The sequence below is a fragment of the Rhinolophus sinicus genome, chromosome 18, assembly GCF_057876585.1.
Source record: "Rhinolophus sinicus isolate RSI-liver-muscle chromosome 18, RSI-T2T, whole genome shotgun sequence".
Lineage (NCBI taxonomy): Eukaryota > Metazoa > Chordata > Mammalia > Chiroptera > Rhinolophidae > Rhinolophus > Rhinolophus sinicus.
This window is the reverse complement of record NC_142518.1, coordinates 10,699,999-10,716,904: the sequence shown is the minus strand read 5'-3', so window position 1 is coordinate 10,716,904 and position 16,906 is coordinate 10,699,999. Positions and strand designations below refer to the sequence as shown.

General features: G+C 40.2%; 1 protein-coding gene across 9 annotated transcripts in view; it reads right to left on the bottom strand.

Moving 5' to 3' along the window:
* The window catches only part of REPS2 (RALBP1 associated Eps domain containing 2), a 194,736-nt gene that overhangs the window by 95,359 nt on the left and 82,471 nt on the right, over positions 1-16,906 (bottom strand). For all 9 annotated transcript variants that reach the window (XM_019746264.3, XM_019746269.3, XM_019746267.3 and 6 more), the window contains exons 7-9: positions 11,289-11,352; positions 9,097-9,239; positions 1,860-1,954 (exon numbers count right to left, since the gene is read on the bottom strand). In XM_019746264.3, the coding sequence (XP_019601823.2) occupies positions 1,860-1,954; positions 9,097-9,239; positions 11,289-11,352 (302 nt within the window). The remainder of the gene's footprint in view (positions 1-1,859; positions 1,955-9,096; positions 9,240-11,288; positions 11,353-16,906) is intronic.

Sequence of the window (16,906 nt, the reverse complement as noted above, 5' to 3'; positions counted from 1 at the left end):
CAAACACCTATATGGAGCCATCCCTCACAGGGCTGGTACCAAGATCTATTTAAACTCCATGCATGCATTCATGACAGATCAACAGGTTGGCAAAAGAAAAATGAATGAAATAGTTTAGAAGAACATGAAACACTTGATCATTAGCTATTAAAATCTGACCTATACTGCTTGAATGGCCAAACCATCCATTAACCTTATTATTTCACCCCTGAATTTTGTTTATTGCCTCATTGTCTAAAAGCACCACATCCCAGAAAATAAGTTTTGTTGGGAAAGAGTTTCTTGTTGTTCTTTTGCTTTCTTGTTTGTACAAGGCAAACCAAAGACTAAGTAGCTTTTAACCTGCCCCCTCAAAAGAGCCCCTTAAAGGACACAAAACCACATAAAACCAGCTGCACATAAGGTCGTTGGTCCGTGTGTCAGTAATTAATTTCTAAAAGAAAAAAAAGAAAAGAAATTGGAACAAAACATTTATCTAGAAAGAATAAGAATTTATGACTTTTTTAGTAAATCACCTAAGAGCCTTATAATTTTACACAAGCATAGTAAAATGGGGATCCTAGCAAAAAACAAAAAGCAAACCAAAAAAAACCACACACACACACAAAAAAAAAACATGGCAACTGCATAAGAGAGCTATAGAGGTGACTGGCCTGAAAGACAAACCTCTCCAGACACTGCCAGCAGCCCAAGAGTAGACTGAGGGCCATCAAAAGTGGCTAAATATTGTATCTATTTCTCCGTCACATGCATTCTACAGAAAAGGAAATTTAAAAAGCCAAAACTCTTCAAAAGCACATCTACCATCACTCCTCCTGAAATCACTTTTCTTTACATCTTTTTCCTATGAGTAGAAATCTGTTGAGAAAGTAACACGGAGGCTACAACTCAAAGAAAGAGTAGCAGAGAGGCCGAGAGTAAGGTTATCAGAGGGAGCACTGCAGAAGCAGGCTTATTTGATCACAGAGGAGCGAGGATGTCATTACAACACAGACTACAGGCATGCGAGCTCCATGGGAAAGAATAAACAATCACACACTGTTACGTGATATTAAAGAAATGGCTCTGTATCCTGCCTTGGACTTCTATTATCTTGCAATGGTTTTAACTAGGGGCAGAGACCTGTAAGAGGAGCTTACGAATAAACCTCCATTTATTACACATTTTCAGATTTTTCAGGACAGAAACAGCAGCTATCATGTTGTCATTATAGTGATGATGATGGTGGTGATGGTGCTGAAATTAACAACAACCATAACAACTCCTATTTACTGATGCATACCGAAGGCCCACCACGCACGTGGCTAAGCCCCTACATCTATGACCCACCACGGTAGGAATTCTCTGGGTTTCTCTTGGGAATCATCCAAATCAGTCTTCACTTGGTCCAAATGCTAAAAACCCTGAGGGAGAAGACAGTTTTGAAAGCGGTTTGGGGCCCTCATATACTCATATAGTTCTCAAACCTTCTTTCAAAACTGGTTCTGGTTCATTAGACCTTGCTAATACTGAGCTACTAAAAATACACCTTTACAATGTTTACCTCGGAATAAAAGCTTGGTTAAAGTAAATAACTTGGCTAGCATGCTTCTGGCTTAGTTTGGCTATACCTCAATTTCACCTCTAGAAAGTCAAGAGACGACTTTGCTTGTTTCACCAAATCTAGTTGTAGGGAGAAAAGAAACAAAGATAATTAGAGATCTATCTGGTGTGTAGATTTGAAAGGCTGAGCCTCAAAGTAAGTACTAAGTATGAAGAGAATGTTATAAAACCAGATTTTACAGAGTTTATAAAGAACATAAGCTAATGGATTTAATTCTACACACATTCTTAACTCATTAACATATGACGACTTTTACCTCCATCCGATTCAAGTCAGGGGGTTGTTGGTTTGCTGGCATTGACTCAGAATAAGAATCAAATAAAGCACACTCCCACTTGGGCTTAGGAAAAGCTAAGAAGAGACAAAAAGAAAACATAAGAATATATATTATAGCCATAGCTGACACTTTCCTATCAGCTTTTCTGTGCTTGTTAAATATAACAACAAAATCAGCTAGCTCCTATATATTCATTACGGCACTAATCACACTGAGGTAGTAGTTTAACTTCCTTATAAAATCACCTTACGGGTTTCAACTTGGAACTTCTGTCATCCCCATATTACACATGATGAAACTGAAGAAAGGTGAAGTTTAACTCAAGGTCATATAGCTGGTAAATGGAAGAGCAAAAACTTAAAACTGCCAGCAGTCGTGTTAACATAGTAGTCGTTTTCCAACATTAACCATCACTATCACAATACTTAAGTTTTAACCATGCTACTAGCATAATTCTTAATTGGTACTGTCACGCGGGGTGGCCTGTGGGGTCTCTGGTCCCGCTCCCCACATAAGAACGCATGACATGGTGAGGCCAAAAAGGGACACCCACGGAGCCGGAGCCATAGGTAGGGGAGTCACACCACTATAGTCTCGCTGGAGGCTGGATTCACATGATGTGCGACCTGCTGTCCGCTTTTCTGCCTGCCAACCGACCCCACTTGCTAACTGCAATCCGCCGTGCTAACTGCAATCCGTGCTTGCCAGCTCAGCCACCATCTCCTTGCTAGCCCCCATTTGCTGCTAGCATAGCCACGGCAGTTATATTAGTGGCCAATGGCTCACTGGTTACAGCTGACGGCCAACTAGCCACAGCTGATGGCCATCCGATCACAGTTGATGGCCATTTACTACCTGAGCCAGCAACTTTCCACGTGAGGCCGAGAGCCTGGAAACTGCTCTCTCCTGGCTCTGTCCCCACAGGTACTAACTATGTGGTAGTTTTAATACTATAAACATTAAGGAAATACTTCATCCTAGCTATTGTTGTTGGAAACAGACAAGATCTTACAATGACTGCTATGTGTCCACAAAAATTTTATGCAGTACTCATTTCTTTTGGTTAGCAAGAACAACAAAAGAGTGCAAGTTCTTGCTGATTTATAAGAGAGGAAATAAAAATCACCTTACGGGTTTCTTCTAACATAGAACAGTGACAGGAACTATCAGTTGAGTAGCTGAGTGGCTCAGCATGAGGAAAAATCATTCTATTTGGTAAACTAATACTTAACACTCATGCTATTTCTTAGAAGTGGATTGTTTCACTGATACTGTGCTAAGGTCTGGCTGCGTGCTGCTTGCAAAAGTTAAAAATCGAGAGACAGGTTGGTGGGAAGAAAAGCAGGTTTCTTCTGAACTCCTGTCCAAAGGCCACCTTCCCGTTCCTAGACGGGGCAGAAAGTCTTATAGGGACACAAGAAGAACAAAGGAAAGGGGGAGTCGGTCAGGCAGGTCCGAGGGCGGACATCCTTCCTGGGGTCTGGTCTGTTTTAAGATAATGTTATCTCTGGACTCCTGGACTCCAGGCTGGGACTGGCCACCACGGCCTGGGGGTGTCCAGGTGCCTGAGGATTAAGAAATTGCCCTTCAGGTTAGGATTCTGTTGATTAAATGGATTAACAAAGTATGGGTAGCCTTGAGAAAGGGAACAGAACAAAGTTCCTTTGTTAATCAGTGAGGGGAGAAACAAAGAGGAAGCAGCTGAATATCAGGGCAGATCTAACTGCAAACTAGCTAGGTCTGACTACAAATGGCTACATAGGGGGCTATGCGGATGAGTCAAACTGCACAGTAAGTCTAATTATGTATTGATTCCCGAATTTCTCGCTTACATCACCACTTTGTCAAAAATTAAGGAAAAAAATGTCTCAATAACTAGAAACTTGGTCAATATGCCAAAGAGGAAAAGCAGATTGGGGTAGACAATAAACAGATGCTACAAATCAAATTCGTCAAGAGCTGCTATTAAGAAATCAAAAATTTAATGCCATGTGTGATATTATGATTTATAATAAGAAATATATATTTGGTGTTTGCCCCCATTTCTGGCACAGAGCTCCCAGACCACTTAGAATTTCCTGAGTGATGAGAGCAAAAATGGTGTCTCTCGTTATGTTAATGAGGTGACTTTTGAAACCCACAGAAGAGTGAGGGCCCAGTTGCCAGTAAGAGCCAACCATGTGGTTAGAAGATTGGAAATTTCAGCCCCAGTCCCTGATTTCTGGAGAGGGGCGAGGGGCTTGAGATTGACTCAATCACAAATGGCCAACAACTTAGTCATGACTATGTAATGAAGCCTCCATAAAAACCCAAAAGAATAGCGTGTTAGTCCTCTTCTGGAGAGCTTCCATGAGCCACTGTGCTGGGCTCCAAGCTCCATGAGGACAAAAGCTCCTTCGTTCAGCACCTCACCCTGTGTATCTCTTCATCCTTTTAATATCCTTTGTAATAAATCAGTAACCTAGCAAGAAAATGGGTTTTCCTGAGTTCTGTGAGCCGTTCTAGCAAATTAATCAAACCCGAAGACGACATGTGAAAACCTGATTTATAGCCAGTCAATGAGAAGCACAGGAAGAACCTGGACTTGTGACTAACATCCTGAGTTGGAGGGGGTCATTGGAACCTCCAATGTGTAGCCCATTTGTCGTGCGGGAGACCCTGCTCTAAACTATTTTCTGGGGCTCTGTCCCCACACCGTTGGTCAGAAATACAGGTAACTAACTACCTGGACTGTAACAGGCATCTGAAGTGCAGAGCGGTTTTGTGGGGCTTAGCTCTTTACCTGTAGAATCCGATTCTACCTCCAGGTAGATAGTGTCAGAATTGAGCTGAACTCTCGGACACCCTATTGGTGTCTGAGAATTGCCTGTTGGTGTGGGGAAGCGCGCACGCATGCACACGCACACACACACAAACACTGAAATGAGTCCAAGAACTCTTTCTACCACGTTTTTAAAAATTGTTTTAATCAAGTGTTAAAAATGGATTGGCGTCATTTTTAATCTTTCCTCACCCTCCCACACCTACCAGGGTTTGAAATGCCAACTTCCCTCTGCAGTAAAGTACTGGCCTCTGAGTAACAGCTACCATAGACAGCTGAGTACAAGCACCTTAAACTGTTCATTTGCTTACTCTGGTCTTAATTTTACTGATATTGGGTGGGGCAAACCATGGGCCCTGGTAGTTTTTCTGACTACACCAGGTGGTCTCACTTTCCTTGGTAGAAAACAGCAAAACACATTTCCAAGTACCATTCTGCACTCCAGCCCCAAGAGCAGTGTTCACCGAGATAAGATTTTTCTTTCTAGTTTACCAACCCGTGATTTGACTAGAACTCCATGACTACTGCCTTATCACAAGGGGGTCTTGCTGGGCAGAAAACTAATGCTCTCGAAAACTACAAGTGCCATCAAATTAACTGCTAAATCTCTCTCCAACCAGCATGTCTCCATCTCGGCACCTCCACTGTCCCCTCCCCAATGCCAGCCCTCTGTCACTGCTGACTGAACTGCTGCCATAACCTGCTCTTCCAGTTTCCACCCTTGCTCCCCAAAACCTGCTTTCTGGTTGGCAACCAATATGATTCTTTCAAACAGCAAATCTGATTGTGTCACTTTCCTGCCTGAAGCCCGCCAACGTCATTGCCCTTGATTTGTTCCCACCATCCTCTTCAGTCTCATCGGCAGCCCCTCCAGCCATGGCCCTTTGCACTCCAGCCACTGCGGCCTGAACCTGACACCCCGCCCATGCTCCAAGCCCATCCCACAGCTTCTGCAGCACACCTGCTGTGCCCCGCCAGAGCCCACTCTTTCCATTCTTCATCTAGGAGCCCTTAGCTCATCCTTCGTGTCTCAGCTCAAACATTTAATGAAGTCTTCCCTACGGTCATGTGCCCTCTTACTACAGCTGTACTTCCCCTTCAGAGTACCCATCACTGGTTCCAATTATGCATACGAGCGTGTGCGTTCCCTTAACATCAATCCTCTAACTGCCAGCAAGTGCCATGATGGTAGGAACTCTCTTTTATTCAGCATTCTTAAAAGAATAACACAGGGCCTCTTGTTGTAAGTACTCAAATATTTTTAACAAACTACAGGAAAAATCTATAGCAGAATCCACCCCGTCACCTAAACATGAAAATATCAAAAGGCCCATGGATAAGCCACCAAATAATCCAACTTTTCCTTCCAACTCTGTCCTTTCATTTTCACTGTTAGGGGAAAATCAGATACAACATGTCGTGCGGGAGACCCTGCTCGCTGCGCCATTTGTCGTGCTGGGAGGCCTGCGGGGGTCTCTGCTCCCGCTCCCCACATAACGCAGGATATGGTGAGGCCAAAAAGGAACACCCACGGAGCCATAGGTAGGGGAGTCATACCACTATATTCTCTCTGGCGGCACTATACTCTCACTGGAGGCTGGATCCACACTGTCCGCAAACCGCCATCCACACTTGCCAGCCCAGCCGCCATCTTCTTGCTAGCCTCCATGCTTCCTCTCCTCTCTTCTTCCTTAGCCGCAGCAGTTATATTAGCGGCTAATTGGCTAACTGGCTACAGCTGACGGCCAATCAGCCACAGCTGACGGCCATCTACTACCCGAGCCAGCACTCCTCCACGTGAGGCCGAGAGCCTGTAAACTACTTTCTGGGGCTCTGTCCCCACACAACAATTTTAGTCTCATTATTTTATTGAAAACAATCTTATACAGTTGTGAATACATGATGGTATCAACAAAACTTATACTCTTCATCAACCTTGCCGAAAACTGGATTAGTTTTAAAAGACTAAATATAGATCAATTAGAAAAATGTTGGAACAAGAACTAAGTTTAAAAAAAAACCCAGAATATCATAAAAATGAACCCCCCGAATCAACAGGACCACTCATATTTCAAAGTCTAAAAACACAGAGAAGACCTAAATAGTTCTGGCCATTTTCTTGAGCTGTATACAAAGATAAACATGAGTGCTAAAGCATTAAGTTAACAGCTAAACCCTCAGGGTTTGCCTAAAATATACTGCCACTGAGTATGATAGGGTTTTATGAGGTCTCTCATGTTTTTGTTAGAACTACATAAATATTATTTAAGATTAATCCCACAAGCTCTGGAAATGATGTGCAATTTTTGTTTAATTGAAGGGTATGTGATGGATTCCTCAGTTGTTTCTGTATAAATGCATGCTGACAGCCTCCACAGAAGACCAGGAAGAAATAAAGGGCTTCATTCCAAATGAAGGGAGATGCCTCTAGGCTGGCACTCTATTTTATAGACTTCCCTCTGCTGCATAAGCAAGGCAAAAGCAGCCATTTGCAGCAGTAAAGAAATCAAGAGGCTACTTCTCTCCTGTTAACACTTTTTTCTCAGGGCTTTCAGATTTGTAATATTTTTTATCAGTGCCTTTTGAAACAGTCCATGAAACACGTGGACACCTACAAAGTGACTTCTCAAACAAGGACGCATGACACCTGACATAGGTTCCATGGCCATACTGCATCAGAACAATAAAACTGCATCAATCAAGATGCTGAAACAGAAAGCTACATGTGGGCTGTGGGCACGGGAGGTGAGTTTACACAGGACTCCCCAGGGCTTGCAAGAGGAAACAATAACAGTATTAAAATAAGTAAATAGCCCCAGAGCAGACCTTGGTCCATTGGTCAGCTGTTTATTCCCATTAGAGAGACATAAAGCCCCACGTGGCCCCACTCCCAGGAGAAGGACTTCCTGGATGACCCTGCACGGACTGGGTTATGGGACCCATGCAGTCACCAAGACAGCCCCAGGAATGTTGGTGATTCTTTGCCTCAATGGGAAGGGATGGGAACGGATGGGGAAGGATGGGAAGGAATGGGAAGAGGAAATGGATGGAAAGATAAACACCAAAGAGGAAACAGAGCAGTTTGTCATGCTGCCCAATTGCAAACTAGTTCCTGGGGACCTATGAGGGTCTCCCCCAACCTGCAAGGAAGTTACAGCCTGCTATAGTTAGAGAGCAGCTGCTATTAGTTAAGTCCAAGCTCTGAAATGAGTAGTAGTTTTTGCTCTCTGAACCCTCCCCTTTATACATTTTATGGGGACATTTGAAGAAGATCCCAGGAGTCACTCTTCCTCAAACATGTTTACCTGTCACTGGCACCAGACACATACTTGGTCACTTCCCTTCAAGTCTCAGCTCAACCTCCTCCACCCCCTCACCACCTAATACAGAAAATAACAGACTTTTTTTTTTAAGAGTCAGAGACCCAAAGACTGACTTAGGTAAGTCATTGGCCACTTTGAATCTGGTGTTGTTATGAGGAGGGAACAAGACATCATCATCTAAGGCCTTTTCCAGATCTAATCACACAATTTATACTCTATTAATGACTCATCACATTTTCTTTTCACACTGTTCCTTTTTGCCAATAATCATCCATGACTAAACTCTCGTTTTTAAGAGACCTTTCCGAAAAAGTGAGAAAGGTTGCTGAAAGCACCAGCTGTTCCTGGACCCTTTCAATGGAAGCTACATTTCTCTGAGTAATAGAAATCAGATCACTGCCTCTGAAAAGGGCAAGAGACACTGTTAATTTGTCCAGTCTTCCAAAGGAATTGATCCAAATGTTGGACTTACCATGATGCTTCCCTATCCAACAGGTATGTGGGATAACTGTTGTACTAAGGAGAAAGACAAAGAGAGTTCTATTCCAACCTTCTGGAGTGCTGGAACATTCTATATCTGATTGCAGTTACATGGGTGTATACATATGTAAAAATTCATCAAGTGTATATTTAAGATTGTAGCACTCTGCAGAGTTCACTGCGTGTGATTTTTTAACTTTTTCCTTAGGTATAAGAGTTCTATTTCATTTCATTGCCCAAGGCCATGGGATGTGCCTAAAGACACCAAGTCAGCACCTGGCTGTACAGGAAGTTCTTCCTCTCCGTTTTCTATGGGCCAGGAAATTCAGTACTTGCCTACGCCACAGTTTTCATGAAAGGGTAAATGACTTTGGTTCACATCCATCCAGAGAGTACTAGAATAACAGATGACTCACATCCAGATCATCCCTATTACTCCTAAGATGTGAAAAAGTCTAATATTGGTTAAAGGACAATAACTGTAGATACAAAGGACTCCCCAAAGTGTCTGGACACCATTTAAGAAACAAAAGTTTCTCGTAAGGCCTGGAGGGAAAATGCCTATAGTTTAGGATTTATGATGAGGCCTTACCTGCTTGCAGGTACTCGGGCTGCAGAGTCGGAGGTAGGCCCTCGGGCAGCGGGTAGCCGTTTTTCCTGGCCACAATGAGATGAAATGCAGCACAGAACTCAGGCAGGGTTAGCGCTCCATCGCAGTCAGCATCACTAAGCTCCCTAAATGTAACAGATGTCATGAGTACCTAACACCGGGCATAGGGAAACTTTTACTCAGCCCCAAACATGCACACACAATCCTCAAGCTCTCTGGTGGTGACCCCACAGGTTCCCCAAACCCATATGAAATCTCAGGGGGCTACTAGGAGGAAGAAAATGTATGATTGACAGCACTGGCATCGGTAGCACTTCATAAATAAAAATGGAAATTCTTCAGATTCTCTTGTAGGTCTGTTTTACAATGCTGAGTTCACAAGGCAAACAACTATAGCACAAAAAGTAAAATGATGCCCAGAATTCCAGTTAGTTGACAGTCATTCAGTAATGCATGTTATGAAGAGCTCCAGACTTGGTGTTCAAAAGTTAGAGGAAGGGCTGGCCCCGGCCCTTTTCCAGTTGGCCTGGCAATTATACAGTTCCCAGCACTCAGAAATAAGCGCTTCGTTTTTCAGCTTTAAGGAAGATCCTTGAACTTTTCAAGTTGAATAAATGTTGTATCAAAAATTTGCTTGAGAATTCCCTCCTGGGAAAATATAAGTAAGCTCAATAAATACTGGTTGAATTATGTTTTCAGATAAAACTAGCAACTAGGGAAGGCTGGAACCAGATAAGACAGAAAGGAAGAAAGGGAGCGTCTTGAAAAGGCTTATCTTCGCTTCAGTCATTGTTTCCAACTGAAAGGCACAGACCTATTTACTCAGCACAAAAGAAACCTATTTGCCAAAGTAACTAAGACCCTATAAGCTCAACCAGTCTCTTAGGTATACAGAAACAAGTATACTTGTGTTAGGACAAGTAGAGAGATAAGACATATGAAATTGTACTAGAAAGGTGTTACTACTTGAAAGAAAAAAATATCAAAGGTAAGCTCCGTTATTTTCCTTTGGACCATTCACATCCTCCTCCCCCTCAAATATTCAGACTGCACCAGCTCTGAAACAGCAGCTCCCCAGGGTGAGAAACCGGGGAACTGCCTCCAATGCTGGATGGAGAGAGTACCATTCAGCTTTCATGGATATGTCTTGACAAAAAGATAGAAAGCCTCATGCCGATTATGGTAAGGCTGGGAATTCTGCCAAAACAGATTGTATTCTTTTGAAAATGATAATTTCTCTTTTTTCCCTAGCTTTAAAATCTACCATAAGGCTTGTAAAAAAAAAAAAATGATGCTACAATATATTGCTGAAGAATAAATCCAGCTAAGAATCCCAGGGACACTGGCATGCACAAGGATTATTGCAATAGTTTTCCAATAAAATGCACAAAACATGACAAGCAATTTTAAATGCTATCATCATTTTTGAAAATCCTCCTGAAAAAAAGTTTTACGTAAATATTCCAATGTTTTAATTATAGATTTATAGCAGCACAGTCTCCCACCCAGGCGTGAGGAAGAACAGCCCACATGCAGCCGGGGGTTTATGGAGGCACCGAGCATTTCCATAAACGTCAATGGAGCCATCTGGCCCGGTCCGCCACAGCCCTTCTGGAGCCAGGGAGGCGGCCTGCTCGCAGCACGGCGCCGTGCACGCCACAGCAGCACGTCCGAATGAGGGCCCAGCTGGTAAACACCAGCCAAACGGACGGAGCTCAGAGGCAGCTAGAAGAGTCAAATTTAACTTAATTCCAAAACATTTGTGGATCTTCTGTTCACCTGGCCTCATAAAATATTATAAAGAATAGCTTTTCCAGGTCCTCTGGTTACGTGTATCACAAGTAGAAAAACGTGAAAATAAAATACACAAGGTGGACATTCTCATATGCCCACACAATTGATGGACTGAAAAGGGAACTAGATGAGGATAATAAAGAAATTACTTTTTAAATAATAGGTAACATACATAGTGTGCAGTATGTTTCAGACACTGTTCACTGTCCTTTTTCATATAATAACTTATTTAATTTTCACAGCAACGAAAATCTAAATTCTGTTTTCTTAGCCTGTTTAAAAAAATTATTCAAAAGATAAGACTTTTAAAATGCACCAGTAGAAGCTAATGGCTGAACATGGAAGACAGAATCATACTTCGTGGCATTAGTTATGCTTACCATATATAGGAGAGTTCTGGAATGGAAAGCTTTGATTTGGTGAAGAAGTTCTTGGCCACTGAACCTGTCAAGAGCCATTGTTTAAATAAATCATTAATGACTTATCTAGAACAGCTTTTACATTTAATGTCAATGAATCACCATTTTTTGTCATTCAGCAATCCCTACCGTCTAGCAACAAACACAACATATATTAATGAAAGCAACTACGAATCATGTGGCTAAAAACAACATGTGAACAGCTTTTAAAAGAAAATGTAAATTAGAATAGGGCAAAAGAAGCAATGGAATAATACTTCTTATGACATGCAAATTAAATGAATTCCTGCTTCATTTTTACTGAAAATCTGCAAAATTTTACAAAAATTCAAAACAGAAATTTCAAAATGAATTTTAAAAATCTGTCAAGCATTTTTAATGAGAAAGTAGTGCACAATCATGGTAGAAAACAGAGCAAAAAGAAGAAAATTAGTGCTATTAATTGCATCATACAGAGATAAGACAGGCATCTTGGAAAAGAGTTCTGGTGAGATTTAAGATCTTCGGTGGCTCTTTGAGCAACTTATCCAGGAACCTCCTGTTACTTTTTTTATTCATTCTAAATTTACCAATACTGATTGGAGTCAGGTACTCATTCCATTTTACATGTTACATAGCTGCAAGTCCCACCTGTGTTTAAAATGTGCGACTCAATCATTATTGAGATTGAAATTTTTATGCTTTCAGCTCTCAAAACAGTTTCACAGTTCAAAAGCCTCAATTCTAACACAAAGAATAGTCAAATCAAAGCCCCAAGCTCTATTTTAAGCTAATTAAGTCAAAAGTCATTCCAGGGCAATTGTAAGTCTTCTAACTGGTCTAAAACAATGAATTATAATGGACCTTAAAGCAGACTACCATTGATAGATTATTAAGGACGGAAGGCAAAAGACCCTATCAACCAATGATCTCCCCCAAAGTATCCTGGAAATAATGCTGACATATGACTGTTGGCCATCAATGTAACAACCGTGTCAGACATTTGCCAAAAATGTCTTGAAAGCCTATTTCCCAGCTGTTTTATAGACATAAAGACAGTTTCCTCTCATGTCATTCTTCTTTCCCCCCTTGATATCCTTTCTTCAAATCACACTAGGCCCAAACCCACAGCTAGAGACCGGGGTTGGCCTACGGGCAGTAGAGACTGCTGTACCATCATGTCCCAGAGGGGTGTGGTGGAGCCCACAGGGAAGCTGACAGCTACCAAGTTCAGTTGCCAGAAGAGGAAGCTAAATGAGAGAGCAGAGTGCTTCCTCCTTTGGGGCTGACGAAAGTTCAAACCCTGAGCTGAGCCGCAGCCCCACCCTCAACCACTAGAGGAACCCCAAGCCAGCCTCCTTTCCTTGTTCTCTCCAGCCTTTTTCAGACCTGCTGGAGAGCCACATGACGGGAGGTAGAGGGGGAGGGTAGGCTTCAAAACTGTCAGCAGCCAAAGGTCAAAACACAGATTCAGACTTGTTGTTATAAGGAGTCTCTCAGTGCAGTAAACGACAGCTACACACAGCACTGATATATCAGGGATAAAATGGTAGCACACCAAGTACATGGAGATCTTTAAAAAAATAAAACCCAGTAACCCAATATAAGAATGGGTAGAGCTATGCGAGTTCACAGAAATCGATGCAACTGACTCATTCATGTTTTTAAAAGTTTCAACCTTGTTCATAAGAGATGTGTAGATTAAAACCACTCAAAGATACGATTTCCTGTCTATCAGATGGGGAGAAATGCAGAAGTTAGTTAACATGTTCTGCTGACATGACTGTGGTGGCAATAGGCATCTCCTAGAATCCTGGCAGGATGACAAAATTGCACAACACCAATGAAGGGCTTTTAGTAGTATCTACCAAAATCACATTACCCAAAGATAGGCTGACAAAAATATAAAAAGACATGCAGAAGGCTATTCACAACAGAAATAGTTGTAACAGCAAAAGACTAGGAATAATTCTAATAAGGGACAGGCTGAATAAATGTTTGCACATTCAAACAATCTAGCAGTACACAGCTATAAAAGGTAATGGGAAATATCTCTACATGTGACTATGGCATATCACCATGATATACTGTTAAGTGAAAAAAGCAAGGTGGAGAAAAGTATAAATAGCATGCTACCATTTTTATAAGAATAGATGGAGATAAGAATACACACACACAACATATATAGATAGATACACACATACATGTATTTGCTTTTATTTTTAAAACAGACAGAAATCATTAAAAAGGCGATTACCTATAGGGGCATGGAAGGAACAAGGTAGAGGGCATAGGGATAAAAGCTAGACTCCTTTGTAAATTGTTTTGTAGACTCGAATTTAGAATAATGTAAATATTTTATACAAATATAAAATTAAAGTTTAAAAACACTATCCTTAGAAACTGAAATCAAAACAAATAAAACTGAAAAGAACAACGCTGAACAATTCCCACTTCCAGATTTCAGAATTTACTACAAAATCAAGACAGTGTGTGGCACTGGCATTAGGCTACACATATAGATCAGTGGAATAAAATTAATATCCAGAAATAAACCCTCACATTTACATCCACTGAATTTTGACAGGAAAGCTAAAACAATTTAACAGGACAAAGAATAGTTTTTTCATTGTGGTTTTTATTTGCATTTCTCTGATTAGTGATGTTCAGCATTTTTTCATATGTCTATTTGCCATTTGTATGTTCTCTTTGGAGAAATGTCTCTCCAGGTCCTTTGCCCATTTTTCAATTGGGTTGTTTGTTTTTTTGTTGTTGAGTTGCATGAGTTCCTTGTATATTCTGGATATTAGCCCCTTATCGGAGAACTGACTCTGGGTGGTGAACACACAATGGGATTTATAGATGATGTAATATAGAATTGTACACCTGAAATCTATGTAATTTTACTAACAATTGTCACCCCAATAAATTTTAAAAAACAAATAAATAAATAAATAAATAAATAAATAAATAAATAAAATTTTTAAAAAGGAATAGCTTTTTTAAAAAAATGGCTTTAAGACAACTGGATATACATACACAAAAGAATAAATTTGAACCCCTGCCTCATATAATACACAAAAATTAACACAAAATGGATCAAAGACCTAAATGTAAGAGATAAAACCGTAATATAGATTCCTTCTTACAAGAAAATATAGAGGTACATTTTCATGCCCTTGGATTAGGCAATACTATCTTAGATATGATACCAAAAGCACAAACAATAAAAGAAAAAATAGATAAACTGGACATCATCAAAATTCAAACCTTCTGTGCTTCAAAACACACCATTAGGAAAATAAAAAGACAAGCCACAGACTGGGAAAAAATATATGCAAATCATATATCTGATAAGGAATTTGTATCTAGAATACACAAAGAACTCTTACCTCCCAATAATTTTTTTTTAAAAAAGGCAAAGTACTTGAATAGACATTTCTCCAAAGAAGATATACAAATGGCCAATAAGAACATGAAAAGATGCGCAATGTCATTTATCATCTGGGAAATGCTAATCACAACCACAAAGAGATACCATTTCACACCCAGTAGAATAGCTAAAATCAACAGACAATCTGTAAGTGTTGGCGAGGATGTGGAGTAATTGGAACCCTCACACACTGCTTGTGGTAATGTAAAATGATGCAGCCACTTTGGAAAACATTCTGACTGCTCCTCAAATGGTTAAACAGAGTTACCATTTGATCCAGCAATTCCACTTCTAGGTACATATCCAAGAGAAATAAAAACATACACCTACACAAAAACTTGCACACAAATGTTCATACAGCCTTATTCTTAACAGTCAAAAAGTAGGAAAAACCCAAATGCCTATCAACTGATGAACAGATAAATAAAATGTGGTCTATCCATACAATGGATTTATTTGCCATAAAAAGGAAAAAACTTCTGATACATAGTACAACATGGATGAAGCTTAAAAACATGACGCTAAGTGAAAGAGGTCAGACACAAAAGACGACATATTATTTCATTTATATGAAGACCCCAGACAGAATAGGCAAATCTATAGAGAGAGAAAGTAGTTTACTGGTTACCTAGGGCTGGGAGGTGGGGAGAGCAGGAATGGTGAATAATTGCTAATAGGGGGCTAATAAAAGTGTTGTAAATTTAGATTGTGAATACATTCTGTGAATATACTAAAACCATTGAATTGTAAACTTTAAATGGGTGGATTTTATGGTATGTGGATATCTAAATAAAGATGTTTTCCAAAAACAGACATCACCTAATTGCAATATATGAACCCCTCTTGACCTTGATCTAGCTAAACTTTTTAAAAAGGTATTTGTGAGACAATCAGGGAAATCTGAACAATGAAAACTTTATAATATTAAGGAATTTGTGTTCTATTTTTTTAAACATGTGCCAATGAACTATGGTTATTTTTTATTAGTTTCAGGTGTACAAAACAATGTAATAGTTAGACATTTACACCCCTCACAAAGTGATAACTCCCTTCCCCCCAATCTACTGCCCCTCTGACATCGTATATAACTGCAATTCCACTGACTCTATTCCCTACGCTGTACTCCACATCCCACATCCTGTGACCATATATATGTATATATATATATATATATATATATATATATATATATATATATATACACACACATTTAATTATAATTGACATTCAATATTACTCAGCTTCAGCTTCAGGTGTACAGCGCAGTGGTCAGGTATCTATACAGTCCATGAAGTGGTCTCCCTAATAAGACAAGTGCCCATCTGACATCCTACAAAATACTTACATTATTGATTATATTCCCCAAACTGTCTTTCATATCCCCATGGCTATATTGTGACTACTAATTTGTACTTTCTAATCCCTTTACCTTCTCCCCATCCCCACCCCCCTCCCACCTAGCAACCCTCACTTTTTTCCCCCTATATTTCTGAGTCTATTTCTGTTTTGTTTGCTCATTTATTCTGTTCTTTAGATTCCACATTTGAGATCATATGGTATTTGTCTTTCTCTGTCTGAATTATTTCACTTAGCATAATGTTCTCTAGGTCCATCCGTGTTGTTGCAAATGGTAATATTTCATTCTTCTTCATAGCTGAGTAATACTCCATTGTATGAATATACCACAGTTTCTTTATCCAATTGTCTATTGATGGGCACCCCTATATTTATTGTAGTGCTGCTGTGTTTCCCCAAAAATAAGACCTAGCCAGACCATCAGCTCTAATACATCTTTTGGAGCAAAACTTAATATAAGACCCGGTCTTATTTTACTGTAATATAAGATCGGGTCTTATATAAGACCGGGTCTTGCATTAATTTTTGCTCCAAAAGTTGCATTAAAGCTGATGGTCCGGCTAGGTCTTATTTTCGGGGAAACAGGGTATTCACAATAGGCAAGATATGGAAACAACTGAAATGTGGTTATGTTTCTAAAAGAGGCCTTATATTTAGAGATATATCCTGAAATATTTTCAAATGAAATGATCTGGTAATTGCTTCAAAATCATCTGGGCTGAGAGGATATAGAAATAACAAAATCAATGAGGCAGTGTGATAGGTACATAGGGGTTTGTTATACCAGCCACTCTAGTTATATCTATATTTG